Source organism: Gadus macrocephalus, chromosome 7, assembly GCF_031168955.1.
Source record: "Gadus macrocephalus chromosome 7, ASM3116895v1".
Classification (NCBI taxonomy): domain Eukaryota; kingdom Metazoa; phylum Chordata; class Actinopteri; order Gadiformes; family Gadidae; genus Gadus; species Gadus macrocephalus.
The window spans coordinates 17757333-17783789 of NC_082388.1; the positions used below are offsets into that span (position 1 = coordinate 17757333).

Consider the following 26457-nt stretch of genomic DNA (forward strand, 5'->3'; position numbering starts at 1 on the left):
ACCCATAACCTTCCAGCTCAAAACACCTGCACTTTAAACAGTCCAGACCAGGGTTTTCCAAACCGTTTTGAATGGGGGACCACTTCAACGTTTCAAAAGTGTTCAAGACCCACAGCTCATTTCAACTACAGTATTTCAGAACCCAACCATAAACCAATTATTAACAGCGGCTGTACAAAATGGTTACTTATGTACCAAATAACAACAAACATTACAGTCATAATGCATTCAGTCAGAAAAATAACATTAACATTGTTTTTACAACAAATAAAACAAAAATGTTTTTGTTCAATCGTTTGGCTGACAACTTGCAGTATCCATGTTGACCACTAGGGGGAATACAGATTGGAATTACAGCACTAGACTAGAGTAGTGTGTCGGGGCCCATGGTCCCTATACTAGAGAACTCTCCCACCAATGTCAGTGATTCCTCCATCAAGAGACTCATTCAAACCAATGATGGACGATGGGCTTGACCCTCACTCACGTTGGATGTCGACGGTGACCGTTGTGTCCTTCCCGTTGGGTGCGGCCTTGTTGGAGGCCCGGCAGGTGATCTGCTGTCCTGACTCGATGTTGCTGGGAGACAGGTAGAGGGTGCTCACCGTGCTCTCTCTCCTGCCGTCGCGCAACAGCGTCTGAGAACGGAAGGATGGGCCGGTAATTACACAAGCACGCAAACTGGCGGACTTTCATGCATTATTTATAATCCAGTGTGTTTGATTTGGTCTGAACAGAGGCAGGCCCGCACGCCAAGGTAGTATGGTAATGGTCTCGCTTGACTCGGAAGGTCGTGAAATGGATAGACGAACACCTAATTAGCGTCTATATCAGATTTGTTTGTAAATCATTTAAAACGTGCACGCACGCACGTGTGTATGTGTGTGCTCCATCAAGCCTAATTGAACCAGGGAAGTGTTTGATGTGTGCTGTCTACCTAGTTTATCGTCAGGGCTACTCTCTTAACCAAGCTGTGGATCATTTATTAATTTCCGAAATGAGGATAAAAGTCAGGAAAATAGTTTCTCGGTGATAAAGTATCATTCTCCGCCTCTGTGTGTAGCTCCACTATCTTTCCATCCTCTCCATCTGCACTGTCTCAGGGGGGGCTGGGAAAAGGGACAGAGGCCAACACTGAGTGTGAAACATACGGGAAGAGAGCAAACTGTCGCGCTTTCCTTCAGATAGCACCCACTCTGTGTCCTATCATCCTTTTATGAGAGACCTCCGCCAAGGGAGCCCGTTCGGTTTCAGTTATTGCAGCTTTTTAATGGTCTTTGTGATGGAAAAATAAATATGTTGTAACTTCTTAGTCATTTAGGTTTTGTTTTCCATTCCGTGAATGGTCTTGTCACCCTGCTCTTCATCAGTGTCGTCTAAAATGTTAACCTTTGTGCTTTGTGTGCTGTACATCTGTTTTCACATTATGTTTCTCTAGCTGCCTTTTGTTGGTTTGGGCGTGTTTTCTTGACCCCCTGGGGAGCGTTGAGAAGCGAAAGGTAGATCTGATAAGGCACGGCCTTATCACATCCTGAGGAGCTTCAATCAATCATCTTGTTAACAAAAGGCTTTTGGTTTATTGGGGGAACGCTGCCCTCAGAAACCTGACAGAAGTGTATAAGAACTCCTGCCTTTAGCCATGCAGTGGACTCGTTGCAAACCTTTATAGAGACGCAGGGCGAACTCCCATCTGAGGCCTCCGATTATTGTATTGTATGCCTATTCTATTGTTTGTTGATGCATGTTGTGATGTATCGTTGTTTGTACTATTATTACAAATATATCTGACCATAATTGTCCGCAAGTATTGTGTTATTTTTGCGTTTGGAAATCTCATGTCTTAGACGCAATATCTGGTATAGGAATTGCCACGACATCTTTTACAACCCATTTTGATCCATTCCTCAATTTACACTCTTGAGGCAGTGAATTAATCTGAAGTGGGCATAGTGGTGTGGTATTGTGTGTGGTGCTTAAGTATACAAAGTAGGTCCAGTGGTGGATTATAGTGGAGACCAACAGAAAAATGTTTGGGAAGCCATTTGAGAACTCTATTAGTCGCCATGGAGAAAAGAGAGGTTTGGGGACTCTTTTGACGCTCATTGTAAGCAAATGACACCAGAGTCCAATTACAGGCCTACAAAGAGATAGCAAAATTGGAAAATTACCATGTACCATTAAAAAACTTTGGATGGGAAATATTCAAAATGCTCCCCACTCAACCCACTATATCAATTTTAATGCGTTCATTCTGTACACATTGAGCTCCATCCCAGTTTCACAACTGCTGTTGACGTATGTTCACTTAGTCAAGATGGGTTGACTTGGCTTGCCAATTTGCCAGACGTGACTTTTCTTCTACAGCAAACACATTTGTTCCACAATTATCATTCATCAATTAGAATGCCTATCAAACAAGGATCAGTTTTGTTTTGTGGACAAATTGCCAGTACAAAATAAATTTGATGGTTCAAAGTAAGAAGGCATGAAGCAAACTTTAATCAAAAATGGCATGCTGCAAGATATTTGTGTGTGTGTGTGTGTGTGTGTGTGTGTGTGTGTGTGTGTGTGTGTGTGTGTCTGTGTGTGTGTGTGTGTGTGTGTGTGTGTGTGTGTGTGCCGTGTGTATTTAGATATCTGCAGTAGCTTTAAGGCAAATTTGGATGGGAGAACAGCGAAACTGCCGTAAACGTCTGTTCCATATGTTGTGACAGATGCTCAAGCGGCAAAATCTCAACCAAATGCCTGGCGGTTTTTACACTGTGAAGGCGTTTTTTTTTTCTCTTTTGCTGTTTTGCAAACTCTGCCTTATGCCTTGCTCCCTCCGATTAATCACAATATTTCGATCGGAAGTTGCCTGAAATAAACTTTCTCTTTGCATGTGAACATTTATGTTAAAACCTACTCTATTTTTTCGCAAATATGTCTGAGGAACACATGCAAACACCCACTTCTTTTTGAAGGATCCTTTCCAATTAACAACGCTGGAATACGAACTGAAACGACCAAAACAGAACTCTTGTCCAAACACAGACATATGTGTTTACAGAGTACCAACCACATAATACATTCAGGATATATTAGACTTGATCTCTCTCCCTAACTACATATTAATACCAACAGACAACTAGAAGTAAACACAGATTAAAACACTCAATTTGGTTTGTATGATTCCTTCCAATTAACAATGTTGGAATACAAACTGAAACTACCAAAAGAGTACTCTTGTCAAAACACTAACATATGTGTCTACATATACCAGCCACAAGATATAATAGACTATATCGCTCACTCCACCCCCCACCACTACATATTAATTATAACATCTAGAAAAAGAGGTTTCATCATCTCTACATGCTATTAGTTCATCTCTTCGGATAATCCGTAGGGAACGAGGATAGGACAAAACAAAGTAAAAAATAACATGCGGTAATGACACAAAAATATTGTCATATTATTTTTATTTCTAAACTGAAGACCTATCTTTCATTTCAGCTACGAATCAACACCGGAGTGTCATGTGGGGAGTTGTGTGGCCCCAGTGGAAACTTCTGAATTACTGATCCAATATAATTTGGAAGATCAATGGGTGACAAATTGGTGGTCTCCACTTTTCACAAAATGATGAAAAATGATGAGGCTATATACGAAACCCATTAGTTCAAACCATTGGTCATAAAACATTTTCAGGCACGAGAATTAATTCCAAACATTTAACTTTAGAAAGATAAAAACTCTTTATTTTGGAGAATGATCATAAAGCTCCCAAGGATTTGAAACTGACCCGTCTTCAATGAAAGAGGTCATCAAAGCAATGACAGTAACAGTCTGCCGCAATGAAGCAATTATCCATGGCACGGTGTCTCGTGCCTACTGGGAATCCTGTTATGATCGCGTCTGCACCTCCTGACTAAATCTCACCCCCCACTTGGGCTGAATCAGCTCTCGTGGGAGAGGGACATTAGGAAGCCTTCCTCTGGGCATCGATGTTCTGCTGCAGCCTCTCCCATTGCCGCATATCTCTTTTTCCTCCAACTCCCATGACAAAGATTGCAAAGCTCACCCACCCCCTTGAAGTGAGGAAGGACGGATGCAGAGACAGACGGGCTTGGCTCATTCAATGATAATCTGTGCACCTTACCAAAAATCAACAACAACAACAACAATGTCATAGAGGATAGTTCAAATATGTATATACACGTATATATTACTTTTTAAATTCTAGTCACATGAGATAGGGAAACATGAGGCGCTCTACATCTAGATAGGCCGACAATGGTATTCTTATAAATGGAAATATATATAATACTTTAGGGAGAGATATACAAGATGGCCAGATGACCTGCCTGCTTCTTATCACCTCCTTGTCTGAGGGAAGATCCAGACGCGAACAGGCGTGGATCTCCCAGTGGCATTTCCCACGAGTGGAGTAGCTGCCCCAGAATGCATTCAGCAGGGAAATGATGCCTTCTCATATCATGTCCTCACAGCTTGACAAAGCCTTTTCTGTCGAAGAGCCATCATCAGTTTTTTTAAGGAATGGTCTCTTTGTTGTGCTAACTTTGTTTGTGGCTCTTTAAAGCTGTGGGCAGACGAGGATGAATGGAAGGAGCCACAGACATCCAAGGACTGAGGAGTGGGAGGATGTGTGGAGTGTGATGCAATGAAGTGAAGGACAACAACAAAAAAAGCCCTCGCTCTCTGCCTGCTATGGCTGCAGTAAAACAAAAAGGAAAAAGCGCCATTAGGCTGTTGTGTCGGTTATTATATCGTTTTTTTTTTCTTCTCCAATTTCGAAGAATTGATTTTTCCTGGGGATTTTCCTCCATCTAAAACTAAACTGGCCATTTTGGAGCCCCTCATTTAAATTAGCCACTTGTGGGTCTTTGACTTTGCGGTGCCGGCCACCTAATTCCTTTCCCAGGCAATAGTGAGTTTGTGCCCACGTCCCTATGAGCCCCATCAGACCCTGGATGAGCACTAATGTGGCCATCTAGGTTAAAGATGATTGGTTTGGTTATAACAAGACCGCTCTTGCTGCAGAGCACCAATGCTAATGAAAGGGCCTGATCTTTGGTCATTTAAATTGATGTGTTTATACCGTTTCCAGTTGGCATAAATAGTTAACACCAATTGATTTTTCATTTTCTTGTTGTTTCTTGTTCTTGTTCCTTTGCTTGTCTGATTTCACAGACAGCAGAACGTCTAACCCAAAACTAAGCATATGCCATGAAATTAGAATGTTTCTTTGAAACTGGTGCGTTATTACATATTTACTATACAATCATTGGCAGATGCTTTTACAGTGAATTCTTGTATTTGTCATCAAGGACCAGGTAAACGGTTAGGCATCTTGCTCAAGGATACCTACAGGTAGGTTTTTGAACATTGAGGATCTAACTGGTACCAGTTGATCGGGGGTCAAACATTGTAGCCAACATGTTATCCAGTGATGAACTGAAGCACCCAAAAAACCCATATCTGCACAGACTATGGTCCTTTGAAGATTTAACAATAATTAATTCTTGTCTAAAATGTAAACAAATGTTCAGATGACACTTGTAAAAATAGACACATTGGCCCTATAACACGGTTGCATTACAATGTTGTGCGATTCAATTATTAAGTCTTAACATGATGCAATAAACATTCTTAATATAAGGCATTTTTCCTGGAGCTTTAGTCCAGAGGAAGCAGCACTCCTACAGGGAAGAAAAGGGATTTCTGGGGGGACAGACGAGTATATCAAGTATATCTGTTCATCTATCAAACGCATTCCCCCGATAAAGTATCAAACAGTGAACCGCTACCCTTGCCATAATGATCAGAACCAGGACAGGAAACATCTGTTAAGACTGCAACGATCCTGCTGTTTGGGAAGACATGCTTTTTGCTGCGCTTTTAAAACCCAACATTGTGCATGTGTTTGCTTTTTAAAAGTGCAGTCACATCATGCTGGTAGTTTTGCATCAAGTTGAGTTTGATATCGGCTTCAAATTGTCTATAATTTATATATTCACACTGCTACAGCTGTCTGTTTTCTGTAATTAACCAAATATGTATTGCATGTTTTGGTTCACATACTGACATTCAGGAAACATTGTTTGCTAAATAATTTGCTTACCAGATTAAATTGTATTTTTATATTTGCATTCATCAAGTGCATGTTGCCCTTTGTGTTTCATAAACATGTAAACACGTAATATTTGTAGGATGAACTAGAAGTAATTAACTGGAAGTTATTGATTAAATGTCATTCAATTGGAATCAACCAACATTCATGTTTTAGACATAATGTATATGGTGGGGAATAAGTCTACACAACAGCACTAGGGGAGAGGGAGAGCAGGGGGTGGACTAAAGGAGGTCAGTGTGACTCAAATCATTAATAAAATAACTATAAAAGTAGGAGGACATCCTCCTTGTCACCCCGCACAATACCCACAGGCACTGCAGTATTCATTTGATCGGATCGTACAAAACGAGAAACACCATCTCTATGTGTAGCTTCTCTAATTTCATATTGAGCTCATCATGTTATGCTATGGATTAGAGTTGCCGGCTATGGGGATTGGGTTTGATTTTATTACCAACTGATTCATGCGTTGGTATTTTTATATACATTAGATACAGATACTATATTACAGGCTAGCATTGTCAATGGTAAACGCCTGTGTCCTGCGAGTGCATCTGTGTTGACTCATTGTTAGAGACAATGAGTGGTGGTGTTGCCGTGTGGATGGCTGCTTCAAGTAGACAGAGATAGATGGACTCCTGCACTTCACTCTCTGATTAGTGTTTGTCTACACGTCAATTGATTGTTCCCTCGGCACCGTCGCTACTTCTTCTTCGTCCTCTTCTTGGATTCGGCGGGGCTGTCAGTGCCCTCCCCCGCTGGAGACTAAAGGGGTGGGAAGGCACCGTCGGGAATGACCCCTTGCTCAAGTCTACACCCACTCAATCTGAAGGAACATTGTACGAGCCTTAGGGGCCCGGTCTCTACTGAGCAGTATGCTCAGAGGTTGTTGTTTGTTTTTAGAACTTGCATGAGACGTCTTGTCTTTAATCATGTTTTGCTGCTTTAATTTCACCCTGTCTCCTTAAAAGAAAATGATTGGGTGTCAGCAAATTCTTTCTCCATAGAACGACGGTACCTGTATATTAATAAGGGTAGCACAGAGTGACATGTTAATCATTGAACAGAAACCATGCGGCCGGGTCAAAAGCATTGCTTATTTTTTTTCTCTATACGATGCACAATTTGTTACACAAATAAAGTTCATTTCAACCCGGGGCAATTTGCAAGCTCTATAGTTTTCTATTAGAGTAAAATAATTAGTTGTCTGCTTGGCCTAATGGTGGGTAATAAAGCCCATTGACATTTTGCAGACTTTGCGGAATGCAGCTTGGCTTTATTATGGCTAGACTGAAACCTAGCAGTAATTAACCAAGCTCTACTAATCACACTCACTGTTGTGTAGTAAACTGGCACAGCACATATGAGTAAAATAAAGGCAGTGCGCAAAACTTGCTCATTGGCAAAAACGTCTCCCTTCTTGTTCTTAATTATAAATTAACAGTGCACTTTTTGAACTGCCCTACAGCTGAGGCTTTGAAGACTGGCAGGACCCCTTGTAAAGGTGGAATAAAGTCGTAGTAGAGGGGGTGGAATTATTTTTTTCAGCTTTTTTTCTGAGGAAACAAAGAAGATTCCTCCAGCGGGAATAGTCCATCATTGGTAGGTGTAGGGGGGGGGGGGTTCGCATGGGACATTAGCTTGGACTCAGGGTCATTGTGGCAGGGGAGTCAGACCCTCGTAAACCCTAGATTTGACCGTGTTTTTGCAGTGTTCAAGGGGCTCACCTTGGAGTACATGGCTCCACTCAGGACCAGGCCGTTGCGGATCCAGATGATGGAGGCGGCGGGCTTGGCGTTATCCGCGTGGCAGGTGAGGTTGAGGTGGTCGCCCGCCCGCAGGCTCACCACCGGGGAGCCCACGATCACCGGGTCATCGGGGGGAACTGCAGGGAAGGGAAAGGAGAGGAGGGTGGGGTTGAGTTTGCGACTGCTTGCTCAGCGGAGAGGTAGGAGTACACATTGGTTCTGTGTGGTTTTGATAAGCTGTTCGAGAAAAAAAGTTTGTGGTAGTATTTTTTGGGGGGAATTTCAAATTGGGATGCAATTGGAGCGTGTGCTCAAATGTGAACCCTTTACTGTTTTAATCAGCTGCCAATCAATGTCTGTGTAATTTTTCCTTTTTCCTCCCAAATAATAATAATGTCACACACCCACTGAAATACCCAACCCTAGGTGGGAATATTAAAAATATTTTTTTGTCCTCCTTGACATAACTTTGTCCGAAAGAACACAACCTTTTAACTTTAACATTCTTGATATTCTCTGAAGTCTATAGTCCGAGAGATAACAACTTCAGAAAATAAAGTCTGTGGCTGTTGTTGGTTGGATTTGAGCAGGGAAACAAAGTGCGACCGAACCGGTTAAGAAGTGACATCAACTTGAGCTAGCGATACACCTCATTAAATCAGCACAAAAAAATAGACATGGAAAGGCTCTCCTTTTGGACCAGGGGCGGTGTATATAGGTGTTTTTTCATCATTCATCTTAACTTTCCTCCCATCATTATAATTACCAATATCACAATTTCTCAAGGGTTTATGGGAGTCTTTGGGGGGGGACATGCCATGGACATAAATAGAACAAATGTTATACTTGAGTGCTCTAAGAAAAATCCTTGATGTTGATCATAATCCAACTGAAAATCTGAAGGATGTCAGGATTTCACATTTCCAGTCTTGCGCATGCAGATTGTCTGTGTCTTTTTTTGTTCAAAACAATGCATAATGCTACAGCCCCACTTTAGAGGCGCATTGAGAAGATGGAAAAAAAGACAGACGGATGGATGAATGGATAGAGGTAGGATAGACTTATAGATAGGACAGACACAAAGACAGACAAACAGACAGATAGCGAGATAGCTAGGTAGATATAGGGATAGCGATAGTATAGATAGATAGATAGGAGATATGGACAGACAGACAGACAGATATACAGGTAGATAGACAGATATACCGACAGACAGACTGACAGCGATACAGATTGATCGATTTTGCCGTAGTTTAATCCACTCATAGAGTGGTTGCAATAGTGTGTTTTAAAAAAAGCAGCGTTCCAACGTGATATTGTAAGAAATATCTATTGTCAGAAATATATTTATTTATATGTTCAAGGACATAGAGTTTGTGTGTGTTTGTGGTTGAACGTATGTGTGTGTGTGAATGCTTGTGTATTCCAACAACAACGGCTCACAGTCATTCTGGGAAAAGCCGAACAAAAGCATTCTGTCTACGATGGAGCACGTAACAGTCAATGTTCTATATCGCCGTGCCCTTAGAAACATTAGTCATCCCTACAGCGACACTGATAGGTCACATTGTGAAGAAGAGTGCAGTGCAAACCCCTTCCTATTCATGACCAACGGATGAGTGGCAGTGTGACAAGTTACAAGCTAGCCTCGCCAATTCGCCAAGGCCTGAGAATATGAAGCTTGCAAACACTTACAATGCAATGCCAGGGGGTGAATTTATGAGTTTAAGAAGATAAATTGTGTTTCAATGCTATTAAAAAAATTATAAAAACAACACCTGGCGCTAAACACCTGATATCAAAGGTTTGCTTCCCCTGGAATAAAAAGGAAATCAGTGGATTATTAGAAAATAAGACCACTATCATAGTCAGTCTCTAAAGGCTAAATGCACTGACTACAATACATTATAATCCATCAAATTCCTTTCCTTGGCTTGAGCCTTGCATTTAGTGACATCTGTCCTTACAGCCCTCACAGTACACCCCCAGTATCTCTAATGGACCAGAATCGATAAACGTTTCAACAGATTCCTTCCACAGGTGAGCAATTACGTGGAGAGCGTGGGGAGGGAAGACGTTTGTGATTGCAGACGCCTGGCCCCTTTTCTTGTCCACCTCAGACACAGAGGAGGTCATTGGTGCACAGCCAGTGCAAGGGGCCGATTAAACAGCAATAAGAATAATAAGCACACAACAACCGACCGAAAAGACAAGTTGGAATGACACGAGCGCCAGAAGCAGTTGTTGAGGTGGCTGCAAGGCACTGATTACATTCTTGTGCGAAAGTGGATCTAATCACACTGAATTTTATTCAAACTTGAGTGAATTATTGATTGAGCACTCAGCTCATTAGCTTGCAGATCTGGGGCAGGCCTAAATCAAACGCAACACGCAGCTGGCACATCCTTAGTGCTTGGAAGGAAGACAAGGAAGAGGGTGGGAGGGTGGGAGGGTGGGAGGGGAAGAAAGGAGAAGTGAGGGGGGAGGGAGGGGCGGTACAGAGTTCAAGACCGTACTCGGCCTCTTTTTCCTCAGAGAACGTCGATGCTTGGTCGGCGCTAGGCGTTGTATGAAGCCTCCAAAAGCCAAAGCTAAAGTGTAGAGTGCGTGCGGAAAGCGCATTCACTTTCATTTCATTGTAAATCCATCAGCACTTTCACGCCACAGGCGGCGCTGAAGCGCATTGCAGGGCACTGTCTTTGTCCCCACACAGGGTCTATTTATTACATCTTCGGATGGTATTTTTAATGCAGCATTTGGTTCAGCTGATCAATTTAAATCGACTAGATGAGTGAGCATGCGCTGAATTGAATTTGCCTTCGGTGTGAAGACAAGGCAGAAAGGAAGTTCGGCTTCAGTTTGCGCTCTAAGCTCGTGCTTTGGTGTGGAGGACTCGAGGAGCCATTGGAGGACTATGTGCACTAGTTTCCCTCTACAACACAGCCTTTCACACTCTGCTCACTCTGCTTGCTTGGAGGATATTTCCCTTCCTCAACCAGGTTTTCCATTGCAGCACAATATTTCTCTAGCTTTTGTATTTTTGTGGTGATGCCTGCCTATTGCAGTACATTCGGCTCAGGAACCCAGACAACATTACAGAGCAGTAAAGTAAGCAATGTGGACCTTGGGACTCGTAACCAGGTACCTCCTGGCTGGAGGTTGAACGTCCTAAGCACTACATTATCATGTGTTGTGTGGAGGAAGCCACAGCGTAATATATTTCTAGTTCTGTTTCCAGCTAAATGTTTACGAAAGGCTGAAATGCTAACAAGAAGTGTGCATTTCGCCGGCACAACGCGAAGCATGTGTTCAAAACAAATGGGCACGGCGTGTGACAAAAGATGCAGCTGACTCCAGTGAATCTGTGGATATAAAGGTTTTGACTGTGGGAGGTTCGGTGTGGGAGTTATAGCCCAAAACGCGTTTTCAGAACATACCATTGGCCAATTAGGAGATGTGTTATTTCGTCGTTTTTTTGCGCCCTCTTGTGGCGAAATTTTCCAAAGACAATTTTCCTTTTCCAAATAACTCCCGCCCACATTAATAATTCTTGGCCATAATTTTTATATAGACTCGGGTTTGCCCCTTGATGGTTCCCTCATAGTTTGAAGAACATTCCTTTGGCCAATTAGAAGATATACAATTTCGTCGTTTATTGCGCCCCCTAATGGCGACATTTTCCAAAATTTTTATCTAACGTCATTATGGTTAGCACCAACATTTGTGTAAAGTTTGGACTCGATCCGATGTCTAATTTTGGATTTTTTTTGGATTTTTGATTTTCCACGTCTAATTTAGCTAATAAACAAATATTCAAAACTCTACCGTTTCGTCGTCGAAGGTCGGATCAAAAAACTGTCTAGGATTTCTTTGCGTGTGCGTCCGAAGATACCGTGTGCAAAGTTTTGTGTCGATTGGTCAAGAAATGTGGGAGGAGTAGCGAAAAAACAGTTTTGCGTTTTTCGCGATTTTGCGAAAAAAAATTATAGACGCAAATGGGCGTGGCCTAGGCCAAAAGATGCAGCAGACTCCAGTGAATATGTGGGTACAAGTTTTTGACTGTGGGAGGTTCGGTGTGGGAGTTATAGCCCCAAACGCGTTTTCCCTGGTATAGCGCCACCTAGTGACCGGCGTGTCTGGATTTGGTTATCTGAGTAGCGGTGACGGACCTGGATCTAGTCATGCAATTGGCGTGTCCGCACCATTTACGGTTTGGGCTGTGGTACCACTTCTAGGGGGAGCCAAATAATAACTAGAACTGCAAGCAGTTATGCAGGGGTCCAAGAAGTGTGCATTTCGCCGGCACAACGCGACAAGAAATGTGCGTTTCGCCGGCACAACGCGAAGCATGTGTTCAAAACGCTACCCTGAACGCTACCCTGAACCTGTGGATACAAAGGATTTGACTGTGGTAGGAGTAGCGAGAAGTCAGTGTAGCGTTTTCACAGCGAAATTTTGTAGAAGATATACAATTTCCTCGTTTATTGCGCCCCCTAATGGCGAAATTTTCCTATTTTTTTTTCGAACGTCATTAAGGTTAGCACCGACATGTCTGTAAAATTTGGACTCGATCCGATATATAATTCTGGATTTCTTTGGATTTTTGATTTTTCACGTCTAATTTAGCTAATAAACAAATATTCAAAACTCTACCGTTTCGTCGTCGAAGGTCGGATCAAAAAACTGTCCGACGATTCCTTTGCGTGTGCGTCTGAAGATGTCGTGTGCAAAGTTGTGTGTCAATTGGTCAAGAAATGTGGGAGGAGTAGCGAAAAAACTGTTTTGCGGTTTTCGCGATTTAGCGAAAAATATTCATAGACGCAAATGGGCGTGGCCTAGGCCAAAAGATGCGGCAGACTCCAGTGCATCTGTAGGTATAACGTTTTGGACTGTGGGAGGTTCGGTGTGGGAGTTATAGCCCCAAACGTGATTTTCTTGTTATAGCGCCACCTAGTGGCCGGCATGTCTGGATTTTGTCGTCTGCCGTCACCTCACGGACCTGGATCTAGTCATGTAATTGGCTTGTGTGCACCATTAACGGTTTGGGCTGTGGTACCACTTCTACGGAAGGAAGTATAAGAACTAGAACTGCAAGCAGTTATGCAGGGGTCCAAGAAGTGTGCATTTCGCCAGCACAACGCGACAAGAAATGTGCATTTCGCCGGCACAACGCGAAGCATGTGTTCAAAACGCTACCGTGAACAACCTGTGGATATAAAGGTTTTGACTTTGAGAGGTTCGGTGTGGGAGTTTCGGCCCCAAACGCATTTTCCGCTACCGTTTAGTTGTAGACGGTTGGATCAAAATTGTTTTTACTGATTTGCATGGCGAAACATATATTCAAAACGCTACCGTTTCGTCGGCGATGGTCGGATCAAAATACTTTTATGGATTTCTTGTCGTGTGCGTCTGAAGACGTCGTGTGCAAAGTTTGGTGTCAATTGGGCAAGAAATGTGGGAGGAGTAGCGAAAAGTCAGTTTAGCTGTTTTCGTGATTTTGCATAAAGAAAATACTGACGTAAATGGGCGTGGTCTATGCCAAAATATACAGCTGACTGCAGTGAATCCGAGCGTATAACGTATTTGACTGTGGGAGCTTCGGTGTGGGAGTTATAGGCCAAAAGCCGCTTTTTCAGAACATTCCATTCTCCAATTAGGAGATAGACAATGTCGTCGTTTTTTGGCGCCGCCTTGTGGCGAAATTTTCCGAAGACAATTTTCCTTTTCCAAATAACTCCCGCCCACATTAATAATTCTTGGCCATATTTTCTATATAGACTCGGGATTACCCCTTGATGGTTTCCCTTGAGTTTGAAGAACATTCCTTTTGCCAATTAGAAGATATACAATTTCCTCGTTTATTGCGCCCCCTTAGGGCGTAATTTTCCGATTTTTTTTTTTTCGAACGCCATTAAGGGTAGCGCTAACATGTGTCTTAGATTTGGACTCGATCCGATGTCTAATATGTTTTTTTTCTGGATTTTTGATTTTAGACTTGAAACGTAGCTAAGCGACAAATATTCAAAACACTACCGTTTCGTCATCGATGGTCGGATCAAAGAAGTGTTCAAGTATTTATTTTCGTGTGCGTCTGAAGATGTCGTGTGCTAAGTTTTGTGTCAATTGGTCAAGAAATGTGGGAGGAGTTGGGAAAAGGCAGTATAGCGGTTTTCGCCATTTTGCGAAAATAAATTATAGACGCAAATGGGCGTGGCCTATGCCAAAAGATGCAGCAGACTCCAGTGAATATGTGGGTACAAGTTTTTGACTGTGGGAGGTTCGGTGTGGGAGTTATAGCCCCAAACGCGTATTCCTTGGTATAGCGCCACCTAGTGGCCGGCGTGTCTGGATTTTGTCGTCTGCCTAGAACTCAGGGACCTGGATCTAGTCATGCAATTGGCGTGTCGGCACCATTTACGGTTTGGGCTGTGGGCCCACTTCTAGGGGGGAATAATAATAATAACAAGAAGTGTGCATTTCGCCGGCACAACGCGAAGCATGTGTTCAAAACAAATGGGCACGGCGTGTGCCAAAAGATGCAGCTGACTCCAGTGAATCTGTGGATATAAAGGTTTTGACTGTGGGAGTTTTGCGGTTTTCGCGATTTTGCGAAAAATATTCATAGACGCAAATGGGCGTGGCCTATGCCAAAAGATGCAGCAGACTCCAGTGCATCTGGGGGTATAACGATTTTGACTGTCGGAGGTTCGGTTCAGAGTTATAGCCCCAAACGCGTCTTTCCTTGGTATAGCGCCACCTAGTGACCGGCGTGTCTGGATTTGGTTATCTGAGTAGCAGTGACGGACCTGGATCTAGTCATGCAATTGGCGTGTCCGCACCATTTACGGTTTGGGCTGTGGTACCACTTCTAGGGGGAGGTAGTATAATAAACAAGAAGTGTGCATTTCGCCGGCACAACGCGAAGCATGTGTGCAAAACAAATGGGCACGGCGTGTGCCAAAAGATGCAGCTGACTCCAGTGAATCTGTGGATATAAAGGTTTTGACTGTGGGAGGTTCGGTGTGGGAGTTATAGCCCAAAACGCGTTTTCAGAACATTCCATTGGCAAATTAGGAGACATACAATGTCTTCGTTTTTTGGCGCCGCCTTGTGGCGAAATTTTCCCAAGACAATTTTCCTTTGCCAAATAACTCCCGCCCACATTAATAATTCTTGGCCATATTTTTTATATAGACTCGGGATTACCCCTTGATGGTTTCCCTTGAGTTTGAAGAACATTCCTTTGGCCAATTAGATGATATACAATTTCCTCGTTTATTGCGCCCCCTTAGGGCATAATTTTCCGATTTTTTTTTCGAACGCCATTAAGGGTAACCCTAACATGTGTTTAAGATTTGGACTCGATCCGATGTCTAATATCTTTTTTTTCTGGATTTTAGATTTTCGACTTAAAACGTAGCTAATAAACAAATATTCAAAATGCTATCGTTTCGTCGTCGAAGGTCGGATCAAAAAGTTTTGCGTGATTTCTGTTCGTGTGCGTCTGAAGATGTCGTGTGCAAAGTTTTGTGTCAATTGGTCAAGAAATGTGGGAGGAGTAGGGAAAAGACAGTTTTGCGGTTTTCGCGATTTTGCGAAAAAATATTATCGACGCAAATGGGCGTGGCCTATGCCAAAAGATGCAGCAGACTCCAGTGGATATGTGGGTACAAGTTTTTGACTGTGGGAGGTTCGGTGTGGGAGTTATAGCCCCAAACGCGTTTTCCCTTGGTATAGCGCCACCTAGTGACCGGCGTGTATGGATTTAGTTATCTGAGTAGCGGTGCCCGACCTGGATCTAGTGATGCTATTGGCGTGTTCGCACCATTTAAGGTTTGGGCTGTGGTACCACTTCTATGGCGGGAAGAATAATAATAATAATCCTTACAAAAACAATAGGGATCCAACCTGTTGGCTTGGACCCCTAAAAATCCTTACAAAAACAATAGGGATCCAACCTGTTGGCTTGGACCCCTAATTACTAACTTGTTTCTGATGACTGGGATTGTGACCTGGTTTGTGTAGTTCTCCGCATTGACAAACCATGTCATGAAAAAGAGTCCTGGTTATCGTTGCCGAGCAACAGAACCCAGACAACAGTGCGTATCAAGTGCTCACGTGGGGAGGGGGGAGAGGAGAAAGTTTTTTAGAGACAAACTGCAACTCGCAAGTCATAATTGTCGGTGCAGGTGTACGCCAGCTGCACCTGCATATTTCACACAGCCAGGCGTAGATGAAACGCGTTCCCGTTCCACCGTTAAAGCATTATGTCTCTGTTGACGCCTCAACTCGTTCACCTTAAGCAAACATAGACTTCTTTGTACAGGGACGCTTTTGACACGTTTCTTACTCCTCCATTTGTTTTCATGGATGCACAATATCATAAGTATACATACAATCAGGGGTTAAAAAAAAACCCTCTCTTCCTAATGTGGCCTACTGGTGTTCAGGAGGTATGGAAGCAGCAGAGAGTTCATTAGAGCTCCCTCCCTTCAATCAGTCACTCAGCCTGACGGGAGCCACACCGGGAAGCTGCATTTAGTGACCATCTTCGTTTCACACGATGGCAGGCTAGCAATCCAAACTACAAAAAGAAAAGACAGAGATCATAGAAACCTTCCCTTGCCTTTCATATCTCGCTTTCCCGCTCGCTGTCTTTTTCCTTCATCTGTCTCTCCGCCTCACTCCCCAACCCTCCCTAGGATAGCTGTGTGGTACCCCAGCTATACACAGACATCATTTTAGTGCTGTGTCGGAAGTCTTGCTAAATGTCCTATAGTGGTGTTGCACAGAGATGCTATGCACGGCCTCCAACAGATGTGTATGAGACTCATTAGAGGAACAGTTATTACCCAGAAGAGATGATCAACCCCCGGCAAAGGGAAAATGCAATGCACTAAACAAGAGACAAGATGTCACATAAGATTCCCAGGCAAGCACTTAGGGTGTGATTAAGAGGGCCAGCTGACTCAAATCACTTGTGTTTTATGTCCAAAATTATGGGTGGATTGAGGAGGTTGCTGGTTAAAGGGTGCAACGGTAAATCGTCGCTAAATACTTTCTAGACTTTAAGCCGGGTGTGTTTCTTTTTTCCAACCAACACAAAGATTGTTTTTGAAATATAGTATGAAAAATGTATATCTTCATTATCTGTCGTTGTTTTGTGTTCACAGCTCACACAATTCTATTTAAAAGTATCTATTTTTTGGTTCTGGTGTCATTGAAGATGATCAGGAAATAACAATGTATATAGCAGCATATAGAAAAATGTAATCTAAAATTACAAGATAGCAGATTATAATTCTGCATTGTCGTATCACAATAATTCATATACATATACTGAAATTATATTTTTCAGCATTCATTTATGTTCCTAAACATTTGTGACTGTAACATTTGTAACATTATAAACACTACAGTTGTTGTTGCGTTGGTAGGAATTGACATGTCAGTGTGACAACACTGTAATTGGTTTAACGTTCAGTATGTAAGCCTCATTGTTGGCCTACTTTTGGTGGAATTGATTCAAGGAATTTATTTAATTTAAAGATTTTGTGTACTGCAGGAAAAATGCACCCCCATGTCATTAGCAATGGAAATGTAAACATTTATCTGTGCCAGGTTACATAATAAAAGTTTATCCGGAGTGTAATTCAAGAAGTTTCAAAAGTTTGAGTATTCAAACAAAGTATGTGACAAATATGGCCTTGTTTAATAAAAACATGAGATTTAGATTTTGTCCAACTCAAATTGTGGGTTTTAAGGTTGGAATGGCTCTTGCTCATTATAAGAACAAAGACAGTGTCTGAAATGTAAATTGTGGCGAAAGAAGGGAGGTAGTCACTCTCACTGTGAGGAAAAATAGGTTAATAGGGATATGTTATGGAACACATTAAAAAGTAATTACACTCTGGGGCCTTGAATAGGTTCTGCAGAAGGGTTTTTACCATAAAGGAAAAACTTTTCTAACAAAGACAGATGACAAAAAGTCTGCAACCAAACTATGAAAAGTTGAATTCAGTTTTTCTATTCTCTCTTCCTTATAAAGAATGGATTGCCCCCTAAAACTGTGGCTCACATTATCTCAAGTCTATTTTCTCAGGCATTTCGTTGGATCAATGTTGCCCTGTATCATAGATGCCACTGCAAGGCAAACAGGCAAATAGTCATGCATATCTTTCATAACAATCTTATATAAGATTTCACCAAACTAAACTTTAAAAAAAGCGTTACCCATGGGCCTTTTATGAGACCATAAAAACATCATGAAAACATTAATTAATATCTCTTTCACAAATCATAAATATATCAACTTTGTACACCAGAAAATATTAAAACAGAGATTACTCTTGCACTAATGATTATAGTTTAGAGCAGTAATCTTAGAAGGAGATCTATCTGGTTCACTTTCAGCTTGAATGGTGTAACGCTGTAAATAAACCATGCCGCACTCAATGTTTGTTTGCTGAGGGACCTTTTTTTTAGATTGCCACATGCTGCTTGTGAGAGAGAGGGGTCGTTTTAAGAAGCGGTTTTCAGAAGTTATTCCAAGGATAGGAGGAGGTTGAGAACCTACTTGCGTAACCCCAAATAAATAGCTCTGTGTAGGCAACACCACACCTAAGCCCGATCACACCCAAGCACACACTGATCTCCATGTTATCTACTCCACTTAGTAATGTTAACAAGGACACCAGACAGAGGGTGTTGCCAGCTGCCATCCTATAATGGCATCCCTGAAAAAACCTAATGCCCTCTGACTCATTTCATAGGACTCACGTCCCGCCCCCAATCAGCGATGGTGTTTGACCGCTGTGACAGAAGGATAGCAAGGGGATGTGGATTCCCTGGCAACCCTGTCACTGGGCTGAAAAACATTCCTAGTTACAGTCACTTGCTGTGTATTTCAAAGGAGAGCATCATGGTCTAATTGTTCCAAATAGGCAATTTAAAACGGCTGGTCAATAGATTCCTCATGAGGCCAGCTAATGACAAATTGCAACCTGCGTTCGAAGTAGTGAAGAACGTTCAAAAACTGATTGGAGGAGGCTGGAAAAAAACATAGGGTTTGACTGCTGTCGAAATTAGTCTTATTTTAGTTAGTGAAAAGGTTGCATAGATAACTATCTTGACAGTCATATAAACGATTTTGGGTTCACTGCCCCTTTAATAATTGTCGCAGGGTGTTGAGGGGTGAGCTGTCACCATCGAACGCCCTTCAGCTCCTCTCCATCCCTGTGTGCTGAGAACGTCTCACTCTTTAGTTACAGAGTTTGAATTCAAAAGGCCCCTTTGGGCTCACAGAAAAAAGACGCACACAACCCAATTCATTTTGAGAAGGGTAGATAATCGTCACGGAGATACAGAGGAACCAGGGGAGAGGTGGGACCTGTGTGGTATGACTCTGCGTTGAGAACACCAGAGAGAATAAAAGGTAGGGAGGGAGGGAGGAAATGTTTTAATTTGCACAGTGCATTTAGCCTCAGTAATTAATAAGCTAAATTAGCAACAGGGAACTCAAAGTCTTTCACATCTTCGCATTCTCAAATAACTTAAGCAATGGTTTCCACTCCAGATGAAAGATTTTAGCCAACTTCATGAAACTTCTACCTTCCATTGTCGTTCCCCTGGTACACACTTTTTGTTTAAACTTATTTTTTTCCCCCATTTGATTCACTGCGAAACAGGATGTACCTTGCCCCTAGCAGCGTTGGAGATAAACGGGACAAGTCATTTCCCTGGTTGGGGCCCCAGGGCCCTCATCAGTCAACTGCTGCAGATACAAGAGGGAAACATTTCATCACACCTTTAATTGTTTTAATCAATGTTTAGAATGTGCTGAGTGAGATTCCCACCAGAGAACCCCAACCAAAAGGAAGTGGAAAAGAAACCCGCCGTTATTAAAACCTACCCCTGTGAACAGATGACAGATTCCAAGCAATTAAGAAATTCTCATTCAGACACATCAGTTAGACGCTTTTCTTTGTTTAATTTGCTGGAATTTGATTGAGTCGTATTTACCAACGCTAACTTTATGACGGGGAGAATACTTGATTGCAAATTATTTTCGATAAAACCATCACACTTTGAATGGGTCTTGCTTTACACCGTTTTATAGCTGCAATTCAGAATCAATGGAGAGTTTTATGAAAATGGCTAGAAAGATGAACATAGGGAGATCCGCGAAGCCTCCGCCCTCCCCCGGCCGACCCCAGAACCCCAACGTCTGTGAACATGACACACGTCTTGTACACTCCATATGGTGTGTCATTAAGCCCTGACTGACATGTCTCATTAGAAAATCACACGATAAAACCGCCTGCAGAAACAATGCCTGTTGCCTCTGAAATGTAGTACTGTGAAATATGTTTATTTATTTAGTTGTCAATTTAGTTATCTTTCTACGATATTTTGGGGGGGGATTTGGGGTCTTACTTCTACCATATTTCCGTTAAAAACTAAAATCTTCACAGTCAAAAGAAGAATGACATCAATAGATCTAAATGACCCCAGTACTGATGCAACGGGAGCCAACTTGTGATGTCAAGCAGGTCAGATGTATTTGTCACAGCTATTGGCACGTCGAGATCCGACCACCCCCCCCAATCCAGATGCCCCCTCACTCCTCATTGTTTCTGATTGATTACATGAAACTCAGGTTGATAAGAGCCAAAGTGGAAGCTAATCCGGTGACAGTTTGAGCGGCACGCAAGAATGGAGGGGATGGGAAGGGAGATGGGGGGAGGGGTTGGGTAGCTATATGGTGCCCCTCATTTCCTCCTCTGTCTGTAAAAGCCTCTTCTTGTTCCTGTTTCAAGGAAACCCTAACAGTAAAGCAATGCATTTCGGATAAAAAAAGTGAGGTGGTGGGTTACACAGTGGTAATCCCTGTCCAGATATCCCCTTAGATATGCAGTTCTAAAAAGTCGTAGGACACAATGTAAATAGACTCATCTCATTAATAAAGGAGGACTGGTGTTGATGAGGGATGTCAGAGTTAAGCTTGTGTTGCACGGTATTTGTCCCAAATATTACAATCAAGACAGTAAGGTAATTTGACAGATATTTGCATGTGACTCACTTGCCTTTTTTGTTTTTCTGTAAACAACACAACCTCCCAATCGTTATTGAAAGTCATTTTCTTCCTGAACGGCGAGTGCAGCAATCAGTGCCATTACATGTCCTGATTGATTGAATCCAACAATTTAACACAACTCTGCCATTCAATAGCAGAGTGCAAAGACACTAAATCAACTCAAATGTTGAAATCAAATACCCTGAAATATATACATTTATATATATATACATATATATATACATATATAAATAAAACTTCACATATATATAAGACCTCACATACTCCACATGTGCTATTCTAATGCTATGATGTGTAAACCCAATGCACACAGAACGTCCTAATGCGTTTCACAACAGAACTCTTGGACAATACACACTACAATCACCACAGGGGCCCACTGCTATTTTGTTGGTCTGAGTTGAAGGACCACAGCAAGCACAATTACCCACTTGTCTGTCTGCGATGGCCACATAATAAAGCTATTCCCCAGGTGGAGGTTAGTGCTAAGACGAAGCCTTGAGGCAGCTGGGTTTAAAAAAATAAATAAATGGTGTGAGGACAATCCTTGGCTCTCTCTATCAGGTCGATTGACAAATTAAAACCATATTTCATTTTTATCATTATATTAATAATAAAGGAATAATAAAATAAGGGGAGGACATTCCTTGGCCCTCTCCTTCAGATGATTCATCCATTGACAGAGTAAAAAGCATTTTTTTTTTCGTAGGTATAGCGGAAAAAATGAATACAACTACCAATTGACAAAAATAACTCACTAAAACCTCACAAAAATCAATTTGAGCTACTAAAATGTGCGAACATCACAGCTTCCAGGGTTAAGTGGGCTGAAATTTTTGGAATTGTGTTTTTCCTGTTGTGTTCAGAACTTAACATCCATAAATCATCCGCGTGTAATGGAAGAGCATCTTTTTTGTTGTGGTGATAACTTTGGTGAAATAGGGTTGTAAAATGTATTTATAAGGCAACGACACTATTACTTGGACGAAGGACATTAATATTAATTAATGTGATTAATTCAACGATTCTTTGCAACAGCTGGTGTTTACCTTAGCTCCCCTCTTAAAGGCTGTTGGAATAGCTCAAAAGACAATCTAGTGAAAAAGTGTACCGTGTTGATCTGTTATAATATCAACATAATTCAATTTAATAATTCAATGTTAGCCCAGCTAGCTAACATTTGGAATAATTTTGCTCTTTGTTAAGAGCTATTTTAAGGCCAAGTGCGTAGGTAGCGAACTAGTGACTGTTTGTATACGTGTTCAAGAGAGACACTGCTTAATATCGCTTGATTGATAGATTCTAACATTCTTAATTATACCTCAAACATCTGAAATAAAAAAACATACTTGTTTGAAAATATGGTAATTTACTATAACTTTGGTTAGATAATCACATACTTGGTTACCGCAGCCAATTTAAAACAACAACCTCTGGCATCAGCATACTTTTATTCTTTCTTTGGAAAATTGACTGTGTGTGTGTGTGTGTGTGTGTGTGTGTGTGTGTGTGTGTGTGTGTGTGTGTGTGTGTGTGTGTGTGTGTGTGTGTGTGTGTGTGTGCGCGCGTGTGTGCGCGTGTGTCTGTACAATTGTGTGTATGTGCAGCTGTATGTAAACACAAATGAGGGACCTGTATATTTGCGTATATGTGTGTGCGTGTGTGTGTGACTGTGTTGTTGACATATACATTAAGACTTTTGTGTGTGTGTGTGTTCATACGCATATAGATGTGTGTGTCTCTGTGTGTATATGCGTGCAGGTCTGTAATAGGGATGCACCGATCCGATATTTGTATCGGTATCGGTACCGATATTGAAGACATTTCTAGATCGGGTATCGGTGACAAATGGGCCGATCCATATTAAAAAAAAATATATATATTTTTTTTTACGTTTATGTACATACTTGAATCCTATTCCTACTACCTTTCTGATTTGATAATTGAATTTCCCACGAAAATGTTCTCACGGGATTAATAAAAGTGTATCTATCTATTGGCTGATCTATTCAGTTTCTATGCTGTGCGCTGTGAGTGACGTCATAAACAAGCAACACGCCGTGCGGAGCCTACAGTGATTGCAAAATGGAGCGAGCAAAAGGATCTGCTATCTGGAGCTATTTCACTTTTCCTAAGCCAGCAAGCTCCACGGCTACATGCAACATATGCAAAGTAAATGTCCCGAGGGGTGGTACTAAACCTTCTAGCTTTAATACCACAAACCTTATAAAGCACCTCCAAAAATTCAAGTCTCATGATCCCAGTCTTTTCCCCTCAATGAAACTTACAGTTTGTAGCCATAATTTCGCGCTGTTTTTCTATATCGGTATCGGATCGGTATCGGCCGATACTAAACCTCAGATATCGGTATCGGTATCGGAGGTGAAAAAAGCGGATCGGTGCATCCCTAGTCTGTAACCACATGCAATATGTGATTTGTGCTTGCATGTATGTATATGCGTGTGTGTGTGTGTGTTTGTGTGTGTGTGCATGAATGGACGTGTGAGGTTATGTGAATACAGTACATGTGTGCTTGTGCATGCATGTGTTTGTTGAATGTATGCGTGCCTGCATGCGTGTGTTTATAGGTGTGTGTGTGTGTGTGTGTGTGTGTGTGTGTGTGTGTGTGTGTGTGTGTGTGTGTGTGTGTGTCTGTGTGTGTGTGTGTGTGTGTGTGTGTGTGTGTGTGTGTGTGTGTGTGTGTGTGTGTGTGTAGTCTGGAAAGAGTTTGTGAAGATCTAATTAGCTTCTGGAGTCTCCCTAGAGGCCTGTCCACAGGCTCCGTCTCATGCCTTATTCAATAGAGCTTTGTCCGTCTCCAAGGCTACATAGATTAGCCGGCCACGCAAAAACAGAGGGGTCAGGGGTCAGCAGTCGGTTGCTCTGAGGGCTTTCTACTCCAGCGGCTGGGACCCTGAGCTCACGCTAACATCTAGCATGCCGGTCTCCTTCAGAAAATGCGATGGAGTATACAATATGCATACAAAATTGGATTTGGTGGAAAAAAAACAAGTTGACATTGGTTGCAAGTGCCAACAAATGTTTTACCTGCCATCTATATCGTCCCGAACCTTGGAACGGAAAAAGCCATGTCAGAGTGCGATATGAGTTGACTGTTTCAAAAAATCTAATTCAACTGCACATCTTCGTCTTCATACCTTCTCTGGCTTATTTATTTTTCAGTGTTAACTGTGGTTCGTATCCGACTACTTCTACCGTAGGTTTGCACAAACGCTTTCCGGGAAATGAAAACTTAGTCCAGGGGGGACTGAAACTGAAGACTATTTCCCTTCCCTTTTCAAACTTAATTTCCAAACACTGTCTTTCTGGGTGGTTGCTTTTTGTATGGGAAAGCAGAGGACTTTAAAAACAAGCTTTATCCAAAGTAATGTGTGGTGAGGGAAATATCTTTGCCTTCTACTTGCTTTCAATTTGGCTGCAAAAATGAAGGCAAACATTTATCTTGCAGCTGATTCAACATGTGTATGCCCATGTATATGTAAAGGTAACCTACAGTCAACATATACCAATGGGATATTGCAAAGTGTAGCTATATATTGCTGTTTCTGATAAGATCCAATTACCACTCTGTTCAAAAAGTTGTCAAAGGATGTCAAAAAGTTATGAAAGCGGTTATAGGTTCAGTGTTTCATGAATTATGAATGTGTTGAATCAGGCCCACCCACTGTAATAAGTTTTGGCCTCAGCCGTGGCCGGTTCCAAACAAGGCCCAGCTGCCAAGACAAGCTCTTACTTGAGCCAAGCCCTACTCCAGGTTCATATGCAACATGCTTTATGGAGTTACTTTTATTCCATCACACATCATGCTACTGTTGTGTTTTAAAGCCAGCAAGGAGACCATTGATCGTGCTCATGCCTGAACGGTGAGTCTCTCTGTGAGTGAGAGGGAGAAAGAACGAAAGAACAACAAACATGAACAACAACGAGTCCCTCTCTGTTATCTCAGATTAATCATTTGAATGAACCCCACCCCCAATCTCCCACATCTTAACTCTTCCCAACCATCTATCTTTCTCCACCTCTCTCTCGGCATTAAGTAGCCATCTCAGGATTAGTGGGGGAAGGAAGGGGAGGATGGGGGGGGGGGCATTGACTGAGCAGTGGTGGCGGTGCAACGGACAGATAGCTCTGGAATATATCATGCTTTTAAATATGGAGAAGGCCCTGAATCGATAATGGTAATCAGCCTTCGCCATGTCTACCCACACTCTCCAACCAAGAGCCCATAACGGCCGGGGTCCCAAATCAATTTGGTGGGCCAAGTGATGGTCTGCTGGAGAACGGATCCAGGTGGACGTTGCATTTGTGGATTAGCTCCCCTTGATTAACTGTGTATCATTTACTACCCCTGCCTTCCTCCTCTTCCTCTTCTGTCTCTTCCTCCTCCTTCTCCTCCTCCGCCACATCCCCTCCTGATGTATTTTTAGTTTTTCTTAACTAAGACTAAAGTTTGAGGACTGTAACCAATTAGGTATTCTCCCCTGTTCCAATCTATTCCGTTATAAAATCCATTCTATTTTATTCGTTCGTTTTAGACAGCCTCTATAAAGGCTGCTGCAGGATGTACAGTATATTCAATTGCTCCTCCAAATATAAGAATTAAAAGGTCAGGTTACAGAGTCTGGCGCCGAGCATCACCATCTCCACAGGAGGGAAATATCACCTCCAGGTTGCAACTCTTCATTCACCCTGGTACTGCATTAACAGAACACGATCCATCCCGGATCAGACAGCATTGCTTTCCATCATTTTTCAAGACGCTATCATCAAAACTCATCTGATCAGGTTAACACCGGAAACCTAACTCTACACTGGTCAATCCTCAATGAAAGCGAAGATGAAACTGAAACAAAACAAAACAATATTTGATAGTATCACAACATTTTTAGAAGAGGTCGAAGTAAAGTGTTATGAACAACTTCTGTTAAGTCATTCGGCTGATGGTTTTACAACTAATCAAAAAGTTTACGTGTGCAGTGTATTGTACCTTGGTGTGATATTAAACATGACAAACTTAAACCTGCACTGTGTATGTTTTTCCACGAGTTGTGGACCACAATACAATGATTTATCGAGACAAACTTTTTCGTGGAGTAAATAGATAAAGAGAAAGAGTTCTATATAGTCTTACCCAGCACGGTGAGGCGGGCGGGTCTCGACCGGATGGCCGCCTGGATGGCCTGGCACTCGAAGAAGGCGTCGTCTTGCATCTCGGTGCGCTGGATGAGGAGGTGGTACTCCCCCTTGCTGTGGTCCCCGACGATGTCGTAGCGTGGGTACCCTGGAAGAGGTGAGGAATAGAGGACCGTAGGGTTTCATAAGCGAGCTGCACAGCTTCCAGCAACAGTGCATAGAGCAGAGCTGGACAATATGGGAATAGATTCATGATCGTTAATACCTGACATTGAGGTGTTTCAATTTTTAGTGTCAGACATTCACTGTTCAAAAAGAACATC

General features: G+C 42.2%; 1 protein-coding gene across 1 annotated transcript in view; it reads right to left on the reverse strand.

The window, feature by feature from the left end:
* The window catches only part of LOC132461389 (kin of IRRE-like protein 3), a 158172-nt gene that overhangs the window by 37020 nt on the left and 94695 nt on the right, over window positions 1-26457 (reverse strand). The window contains exons 3-5 of the mRNA XM_060056480.1: window positions 26133-26282; window positions 7864-8021; window positions 488-638 (exon numbers count right to left, since the gene is read on the reverse strand). Coding sequence (XP_059912463.1) covers window positions 488-638; window positions 7864-8021; window positions 26133-26282 — 459 coding nt within the window. The remainder of the gene's footprint in view (window positions 1-487; window positions 639-7863; window positions 8022-26132; window positions 26283-26457) is intronic.